This window comes from Penaeus chinensis, chromosome 12, assembly GCF_019202785.1.
Source record: "Penaeus chinensis breed Huanghai No. 1 chromosome 12, ASM1920278v2, whole genome shotgun sequence".
NCBI lineage: Eukaryota > Metazoa > Arthropoda > Malacostraca > Decapoda > Penaeidae > Penaeus > Penaeus chinensis.
In genome coordinates, this window is record NC_061830.1 from 28,463,146 (window position 1) to 28,473,145 (window position 10,000).

Sequence of the window (10,000 nt, forward strand, 5' to 3'; positions counted from 1 at the left end):
CGAGCTTCTTCCCCGTTAGTTCAGGCTTGAGGCAAGGCTGTGTTCTAGCACCAACACTTTTCAACACTTGCATGGATTGGATACTGGGTAGAGCTGCTGTCCAAAGTCACTGTGGAGCAACTCTGGGCGATATCAAGGTTACAGACCTTGACTTTGCTGATGATGTTGCCATTCTATCTGAATCTCTGGAAACCCTAGTGCCGGCTCTTGATGCATTTAGCAATGAAGCGAAGCCCCTGGGGCTAGAGGTCTCCTGGACCAAGACCAAGACCCAGGATTTGGGGGGCCTACTAGGAGACCCTGTGCAGTCGGTACGTGCTTGCAGTGAAAACATCGAAGTCACAGAGAGTTTTATATACCCGGTAGCGCAGTTCACAACTCTGGGCTGTCACACCAGGAAGTCAGTAGACAGATTGGCCTGGCAGCAGGGGTCATGAAATCTCTCGACAAGAGTATTTGGAGATGCCGGTACTTGTGCAGAAAGACCAAGCTACGTGTTTTCAAGGCCTTGATACTGCCAGTTTTACTGGTAGTGAAACTTGGACGCTATCTTGTGTTTTGGAATCTCGTCTTGATGCCTTTTGTAACAGATTCTTGCGCCGGATCATGGGGTACAGTTGGCGGGACCATGTGTCCAACCAACGGCTGCACCGTGAGACCGGTACAGGACCTGTTACTTGCACAATCCACTTGGTTCGATTCCCGCAGGATGACCCTGCCCACCAGGTTGTCTCTGTCCGAGACTACCCTGGATGAAGGAGGCCTGTGGGACGACCGAGTAAGTCGTGTCTTGGCAGATCGATCAAACCTGTCGTGAAGAACTAGAGATGGGCCAGGGCCCTGTCTGGCGGCTCGCTATGAGGGACCCTCGTATCTCCCAATGATTAATGATGATGATGATGATGATGAGAGAGAGAGATGATTGATCATCGAATTACCCTCTAAAATGCAATGGCTCATACAGTAATATTATTAATGTCCTCTTATCATTTTTCCCTCAGGCGTGTCCATTCGCCCAAGAACATCCACCGAGTTCATGTTTGCAGCCATCTGGTTCGACTCAACGAACCCGGCCTCGTACGAAGGTTATGTCGAATCTCTCGACTCGTTTGTGGAACGTGAGTAGTGTGGAGCGTAGAATGGAATCAAAGATATAACTGTATATACACACACACACAACTATCCGCTCCCGCATATATATATATATATATATATATATATATATATATATATTTATGAATACATATATATATATATTTTATATGTACGTATGTATATGTATATATATGATATATGTATATGTGTATGTATGTATGTATGTATACAGTATATACATGTGTGTGTGTGTGTGTCTATTTGTGTCTGCGTGTGTATGTCTGTATTTTGTATATATATATCACACACAACACACACACACACTCACACGGACACACACACACACACACACACACACACACACACGACACGCACACGTACACATACACGCACACGACACACACACACACACACACACACACACACACACACACACACACACACACACACACACACACACACACACACACTACACACACACACACACACATATACACATACACACAGATGGGGTTGGGGGTGAGAGATACTTACATGGATTGTACAGACAAAAAAAAAAAAATGTGGATAATAAGATCATTAACGAGAAAAATATGCTTCCTCGCACAGCGTACAAAAGCAACCAAAATGTCCAAAAGCGAAGAGTCGACTGCACCGCCGGGAAACGACCGGGAGGCGTCTCTTGCAACTTTGATATTAGTCAGCTTGGACCTTGTGCGTCTGACAGAGCATGGGGGTTTGATAAATTGGAACCTTGCATACTTGTCAAGATGAATAAGGTAAGCTGTTGAGTTTAAGACTTTCCACGAAACGGTCGTGAACTAACGCGACAAAAGTATGAGCTCTTTGTTTCGAATAACACACGAATCTTCTTCATTTGCCATATCTTATGACTATAATCTTTTGTTAACTTACTTGGCCTCATCAAAACAAGGTAAATCAGTCGTTGAATTTATCGTACAACTCTTTTAAATAGTTTATATTCTACTTGCTTTACCAAAGCTAACTCAAGCACTTAATTATAACAGTTAACATACGCATATCCACAGGAACACATACATATCATGAATTAAGAAAAATAATATTTCAGCTCTTGAACTGGATACCCGAACCGTACACGAGCAAAGATCTCCCGGACGACGCGCCTGAGGAACTACGAACCTATATTCAGAATTTAGAGAAGACTGGAAAGGACACATCTGTAAGCATCCACAATACAAAATATCTGAACTGCATTTCCAGAAACATGGAAAAAAAAAAACTAAAAAAAATCACATGGAAAAATATTTCACAAGAATGAAAAAAAAATGTCTTAATTTTCAGCGCGTGTTAAGCGCTCCAAGTCTAACAGCCGAATCATTTATTTATTCACATAACTTTTTTCAGTACACGTGGCTCTCGTGCAAACCAGTAAAAGGGGACTGTATATTAGATTACTACCCAGAGCCAGGATTTCCGCAGGTGTACTTTCCATTTGACAACAATCCTGGCTATTTATCCCCCATCGTTGCCATCAAGATCAGCAACCTGACCGGTATGTGAAGATTCGGACCATTGTTTCGAGTTGTGGAACATGATTCTCGAAGTCATTAATAATGTTCTTATTCATTATGGTGCATGTGATTAATGAATTAATTTAGCCATACTGGAATAATAACTGCAAAGTTCTGTTATAAATTTGGATTGGTATTATTAATATATATATATTGTAAGAATGATTAGGTAATTATCGGGGACACTGATGATTTACAGTAATAATTTTGTTGAATTCAATTTATTACGTGTATGTGTGCGTGTGCGCGTGCGTGTGCACACGTTTGTACATATGTGCAACCACGATAAATTTAGAGTTGAGTGTAGAGATATATGCCAACAAGCTTGCTCACTCATCCGTCTACTTGCTCACTCATTCATTCATTCATTGAGTCGTGCGTTCTTTCAGTCAATCAAGACGTACACGTGGCCTGCACTCTGTGGGCCAAGAACATTGTCCGGGAAGGCTTCCGGAAGCAATTGAGCGAGATCATCTTCGTCCTTTCGCCTGATGATTACTGGAACTCATAACAGCTGTGATCCGGGAAACATCGGAGAACTTAAGAAAGCAGAAAGAAACTGAGAAGAAGAAAGGTATGAAAATAAATAAAGAAATAAACATGCTAAATTGATGTGATACCGTGACAGAAATATCACTTCTGTGTTTGAAGCTTTTGTTAAATACTGAAAATAAAAGGTAATCTTGTTATCATTTTTATTTTAGTGGTTCCTTAATTTCAGAGAAAATGCAGCCATAGGAGGGAATGGAACGATTAAAAAAAATAAAAAATAAATAAATAAATAAATAAATGCACAAGTAAACTGAAGTATATATTTTTTTATGATATAGATAATTTTGCTACAAAAGGAAGCTAGGCATTAGACTATATAATACTCTATAATCATTTAGACTTTCAAACAATAAGAAATTTGCGTTATTTTCTGTTCAGCTGTAAATGTTTCTGTACTAGTGAAAAAATATACATTTACTTTAGTCGAAAGAGTACAAAGTCTAAGTAACAGTCCTTCTAACACACACAGTAATAATCATTGTTATCTCTATGATACTGCTAGTGATGTCAGGAAAAGAAAAGAATTATGATTATTATTTTGTTATCAAAGTAAGAATACTCGTAAGAGAAACTGAAGTTATTGGAAGCGGGGTATCATCATTAAATAGCATAGACAACACTAGCAGTTATATATATGAAAATAATGGTGGCAAATAAACTTATACAAAATATAACATTGCCGATGGTGGGCGAATGGGCGTGACTTGAGAGATTGTGTACTGCAGTCGGAGGCTTAAGATCTGATTAAGGTGGAGATGTCCAGGTTCGAAGTCAAGGGTCAAAGGGCATGGCTTGTGCGTGACCTGATTCCATAGCCACGGTTTATTTTTACAGGTCGTGGCTACAGGTTAGCCATCCGTAACAGGCCATGCCACTGCAGGAGTATGGTGATTAGTTGCCCTAATACTTAGAAGGCATGGTCTTGATGGAACCAGGGACGTCAATGACACACACACACACGCACGGAAAGTACAGTGCAACGCACCAGTGAAGTATAGGCATCGTATGAAAAGTAGAAAGTAGAAAGAATTGAGTATACCCAAACCATGGCGGAGGCGAAATTAAACTTTGAAAAGGATATGCCAAACAAAGCTTGTCTTTAACTACATAAATAGTACGACTAAAAGTAGATATCAAATTAGCGCCATCAAATACAATAACCTCGTTTATACTAAGGAAGAGGCAATGTGTGAAATCCTTTATGAACTTTTTTAGTTAGTGTTTGTTCAGGACCCATACTTTAAAATGGGCAAGTAACCGTACAAACGTATATCAGTATATCGAAAATATCATACGCGAAAATAATGAAATAAAAGACCCACTGAAACGGTTAGACAAAACTAAGGCAGAGGGACCAGATGAGATATCTAACTGGGTTCTGAAGGAATGTGCCGAAGAAATATGTACTCCGTTATTGTTGATATTCCAAAATTCAGTGAGACAAGGAAAACTTGCCAATTTTACACCTTTATACAAGAACGGCGACAAACAAAACCCTCTAAATTATAGACCAGTTTCGATAACTAGTGTAGTGTGCAAACTGTTAGAAAGGATCATTAGGAAACAGTGGATTGAAGTACAATATGATATCAAATAAACAATTTGGTTTTAGAAAAAGAAAGCCGTGCGCAGCAAATCTCTTCGGTTTCTATGATAGAGTTTCTGAAATACTACAACAAAGAGACAGCTGGATGGATTGTGTATACTTAGACTTTGAGAAGGCATTTGATAAGGTGTCATGAAATAAATTAGAACGCCTAGGGGTACTGAAAGCAAACTCCTCAAATGGATGGAAGACTTTCTTCATGAAAGATAAATGAGAACCGTAATTAGAGGGAAGAACTCTACATGGTGACGAGTACCTCAAAGTTCGGTCTTGTCGCCGATTATGTTTACTATTTTCATGAATGATTTAGGGTCAAACATAAGCCCCGGTAGTTATCTGAATATGCTTGCAGACGACGCGAAATTGGCAAAAATAGATAATAGACGATATCCCATGCCAATGTCTCCAAAGTGACGTCGAGAACTTATTCATTTGGAGTTGTACATGGAAAATGGAAAAATTTAACACCAATAAATGCCATGTAGTCAGGTTCGGAGAAAGTAAAAATCGTCCACTATACCCATACAAGTTAGGAGACGTAATATTAAACCAAGCAGATAAAGGAAAGGAACTTGGGATAATCATAAACAGGAACCTAAGCCCAAATCATCATAAAAATGACAAGGTTCATAAAATGCTAGGGCTGATTGCAACATGAAGAGGGCATTCCTGTATGTGGACGAAGACATGGTAAAGAAGGTCATTACAGGCATCATATGACCTAGTCTTGAGTATGGTGCAATTGTATGGAGTCCACACTCAAAAAAAAAAAGATATAGATAAACTAGAAAGAGTTTAAAGAGCAGCCACAAGATAGGCACTTTAAGATTTATGAGCTACGAAGAAAGACTACAGAAAATAGGTGTTACTACTTTGGAAGAAAGAAGAACAAAAGAGGTGACATAATAATGATGTTCAACTATATTACAGAAAGGGTGAAGTAAGACAAATGACTTTATAATTTTGAACACAAGAAGGACGAAAGAACACAGCAAAAAGTTGAAATTAAAAAGAGGCGAGAAAGGAGTCCAAAAGTTCAGTTATATGATAACTTAAATATAGCAGACGGGCCCATCTCAGCTTAGCTCTTCTCCCGTATTGAAATAACTAGGTGAGAACACACACACACACACACACACACACACACACACACACACACACACACACACACACACACAGAGCGAGAGAGAGTGAGAGAGTGAGAGAGAGAGAGAGAGAGAGAGAGAGAGAGAGAGAGAGAGAGAGAGAGAGAGAGAGAGAGAGAGAGAGAGAGAGAGTGAAAGAGAGACTTTGGACTTTGACAAGTTTATTGAAACAAAATCTTACATCTCATAAGCATGACGTAAAGTAGGTTATCCTCACCCTTATCTTAATAAGGGTGAGCTGTGTGGGCTCATCTCAAATACAGAACTTAGGTATACGAACAGATTAGAATATATACAAGACTTAAAATACAAAAATACAGGTATTCAGAGCCAATGGTTTACATATCTTAATCTCAGGTCTTTATCGTGTCCTAATATTTTCCCAGCTTTCTCGTTATTTTGATAGGTTGCCCGCTCGTGGTCTTTGCACTTTGGCAGGAGTGGCATGTAGATCGCAGGATGTTCCTTCCACTACACTTGCTCTTATTTTCTATGTTTCCCTTAATAGTTATTTTACAATCTACACTACACTCTGCTAGACTACAAATATTTTTATTTTCCATCTCTGTGTCTTTAGGGGAGTTTCTTTTACAACCTCCTCTCCCCCTTTTTGTTCTTCGGCATCTTTGTCTACAACTTCCTTTTCAATAACATCCACCCTCTCAGTGTCTGCATCATCAGGATAATTGCGGATACTTCCTTCCCAGAAGTATTCGCGTCACAATTCCTGCCGTTCGTCCTAAGATTGATCATTGCCCTTCAGTGAGCCCTGCAGCCAGGCGTTGGGGACTGAAGTCGTAGCCTTTCTCCGCACGTCTGCCTACGCGGTGGCCGGTCCTTATTCTTGTGCTGCGATTCCTTACTGGGGAACCGCCGAAATAATCATAAGTTGTGGCCTCGCTCTGCATGCCATGGATCCGGCATTGTGGGGGCCTCCGCAGTTTTAACAGCAAGGCTTAACCCTTTCTCCCTTTTCTATTTTGGTTTGACATATTTACTTACGGTGTTACCCTCCTATTCCCCGCTCCAGAGATGAATACTCTCTCTGGCACTTCCCCCTTTCACGAGGGCAACGAGCTGACTCCGCTCCTCGCCCCTGGACACGTGCCTCTTTACCCAAATCTGTCGTCGTCCAACAGAAATTCGGTGTCCAATATCGTCGGGTATTGGAAAATGATAACTTTTGTGAGCTTTTCCTTGGCCTTTGGGGCAGTCATCACTGTTCCCTCGTATCCCTGCGTCCCTCTGCCTTCCTTCATTAGCTCGAAATCACGGTGGTCCCGGCCCAGTTCCATGGTCCCCCTTAGTTTCACCAGGAAACTCATGGCGCGGTCCTGTGGGAGTAGCTATCGTTTCCTGCCATTCACATCGTCAACATGCTGAATTCCTGCTTCGGTTCCCTCTCCATTCCTCTTCCTCTTCTCCCGCTCGCATCCATTCTCACTGTCACTCATGTCCACACTTCCTTCACTTTTTTCCCTCTTATGGGATCCACTTGCAGCATGCCCTTGCGATAAGGATAAGTCCAATGTGCGAAGCTGAGCCTCGCCCGAGCTATGCCTATGAGAGGAGCCCGCCCTCTGTCGACTAATATCGACTCGCTACCGTGTGTCAGCTGGTGCTGACTCGGCTTAGTCCTAACCCGCCGTGGTGCCCAGCCACAGCAGTAACCTCCAGGCGACAATTGCAACTTCTCGCGCCTGGGCGGGTCACGGACCGCCGACCCCTCGGATTACTGTACTACCCCAGAGGCTTGCCCTTGGGAGGTTAAACGTTTATCCTCCATTTCTACGTCGGAAAGGGGGGACCACGGTATGGCAACACTAGCCACGCTGACACCTAGGAAGAGGTGACAAATTGCTGGAGGGCCAGAGGTACTTTAACCGCTCCCTGTCTGAGGGACGGCTAAAAACAGGATTCAGGATCTCTCTCACGACTAAGGACAGCGTTAAAGCACGCCCTACTTCTACGAGAGATACACCACGACTGAGATAGATAGATAGAGAGAGAGAGAGAGAGAGAGAGAGAGAGAGAGAGAGAGAGAGAGAGAGAGAGAGAGAGAGAGAGAGAGAGAGAGAGAGAGATAATAGGTTACATCAAGATATGTATACCATAAACCGTTACATCACATATACTTGACTACAAAGGCAATTTACCCCTAAATTTCATCTTTCTCGAAGCCTCAACTTCGACTCCCTGACCCAGACGCGTATATACCATTTTGTAAGAGATACTCGGAAGGGTGCGTTTTCTTCACAGACTATACCTTACTTTTCTCATATCGTCCGAATCTCGCTGACCGATGACACAGCCTCCGTGACAACACTTCGCTTGTTAGAAACTATCCCGACCTAATCAGCTGATTAGAGTGAGAGGAGAAAGCCAGCTGAAAAGACTGAGAGAGAGAGAGAGAGGGGAGGGGGAAGGGAGAGACAGGGAGAGAGAGGGAGAGAGAGAGAGAGAGAGGGAGGGAGAGAGAGAGAGAGAGAGAGAGAGAGAGAGAGAGAGAGAGAGAGAGAGAGAGAGAGAGAGAGAGAGAGAGAGATAAAGATATTGATAAATAGATGCCGTAAAGAGATAGCGACTGTGAAACAAAAAGACGGGCAGATGGAACAGGCCAGAAGAATAAGAGAGGGAAAGAAAGGACGACAGACAGACATGAAGACAATGGGAAAGAGAGAGAGAGAGAGAGAGAGAGAGAGAGAGAGAGAGAGAGAGAGAGAGAGAGAGAGAGAGAGAGAGGGAGAGAGAGAGAGGGAGAGAGAGAGAGAGAGAGAGAGAGAGAGAGAGAGAGAGAGAGAGAGAGAGAAAGAGAGAGAGAGAGAGAGAGAGGATTTTTTACTACATTGCTTCGTGAACTTAGCGTTTCACAACCTTCGTATGGTTTGTGAATCGTAATTAATTTTCTTCGTTATATTTCATAACTTTCACGTAATAAGAAACTGTGATAATATGGATAGATCGATATAGAGATAATCACTTATTTTTTTATGATTTCCCCATAGTGGTCGTGAATATTGGAAGCAAATGACAAATATTCGTTAGATAATATGCTAATTAGACCTTTAGTTTAAATTTCTCATATTTATATTTCATGATTTAGTAGCGAATGTGAAGCTATAATTTTGAATTCATGTTATTTTACTACCTCCACCGAAGAAATGGCATTCATTTAATTTTAGTGGAATCATACAACAAATAACGTACAAACTGTAATGAAAATTTGTTACCCGTGACCCAGAGGCCTAATGCTTATAGAGACAGATGGAAATTACTTTCCGTTTGATTTTATTTGTGGTAGACTTATGTATTTTTAGTATATAGATTAGAGCTATGGTGGCAACTTGAATACTTTCTCGTTACATATTTTTTTTCTATTTATTCTACGTGCATATTACTGGGCACGTGACAAATTCCTTCAAATATCACTCTAGAGGTTACACGAACGATAGTCAGCTTAGGCTCTGTGCACAGAATAAAAATAATCGGATACCATACTACGCCTTGCCCGAACGCAGCGTTGTTTTGTTGACAGGGATCAGCTGTTCTTGAGGGAAACCGTCCGAGAGAGGTGAGATTCCAATCAATCCCCCTTTTTACTTAATATATTATTATTCACAACTTTGAGATCCATCACCGTAAGATAGCGATAGTACGATGGTTCACTAAAACCATCAAGGAGAAAAAGACATGAGCTTTTTCTCATGCAAGTAGCGAAAATAATCGTGCGTAAAAGGGAATGAACGGGCAACCCTTCCTTGGGTGGTAAGGTCAAAACTTCACTTGCGATTGTTCTTTCATGATCATTATCTTGGCGTTGGCCACACAGTGGTCGGAGGATGGTGTGGTATGTGGCATTTTGCCAAACGCGGTATTAGAGGGGAGATGGTAAGGTGAGCATGGGCATGTAATCGCGTGTGTATTATAAGCTACTCGTATTGTATTATTAGCTAACGGCATCAAAACTAATTATGATAATTTTGTGTATAGTTCGTTGCACTTTCACTTGTGTGTTTGGCAGTATGAAATTGGCAAGCTAACCATTAATG

At 41.5% G+C, this 10,000-nt stretch overlaps 2 protein-coding genes across 6 annotated transcripts in view; both read left to right on the top strand.

The window, feature by feature from the left end:
- LOC125031090 (sodium/potassium-transporting ATPase subunit beta-like) overlaps positions 1 to 3,455 on the top strand; it is a 7,549-nt gene extending 4,094 nt beyond the window's left edge. The window contains exons 3-8 of one of the 2 annotated variants that reach the window (XR_007115451.1): positions 1,002 to 1,118; positions 1,705 to 1,874; positions 2,186 to 2,296; positions 2,482 to 2,629; positions 3,038 to 3,222; positions 3,370 to 3,455. Coding sequence is in view for 1 of the 2 variants with exons in the window: in XM_047621573.1 (XP_047477529.1) it covers positions 1,002 to 1,118; positions 1,705 to 1,874; positions 2,186 to 2,296; positions 2,482 to 2,629; positions 3,038 to 3,159 (668 nt within the window). In the remaining variant the exon portion in view is untranslated. Of the gene's footprint in view, positions 1 to 1,001; positions 1,119 to 1,704; positions 1,875 to 2,185; positions 2,297 to 2,481; positions 2,630 to 3,037; positions 3,338 to 3,369 lie in introns of those variants that run through there. The other variant, XM_047621573.1, reaches the window with a different exon arrangement.
- A 5,986-nt stretch (positions 3,456 to 9,441) lies between these two features.
- The window catches only part of LOC125031249 (regulator of microtubule dynamics protein 1-like), a 14,880-nt gene continuing 14,321 nt past the window's right edge, over positions 9,442 to 10,000 (top strand). Inside the window, exon 1 of one of the 4 annotated variants that reach the window (XM_047621897.1) lies at positions 9,442 to 9,522. The gene's annotated coding sequence lies outside the window, so the exon portion shown is untranslated. Of the gene's footprint in view, positions 9,523 to 9,703; positions 9,845 to 10,000 lie in introns of those variants that run through there. The other 3 variants (XM_047621898.1, XM_047621900.1, XM_047621899.1) reach the window with 3 other exon arrangements.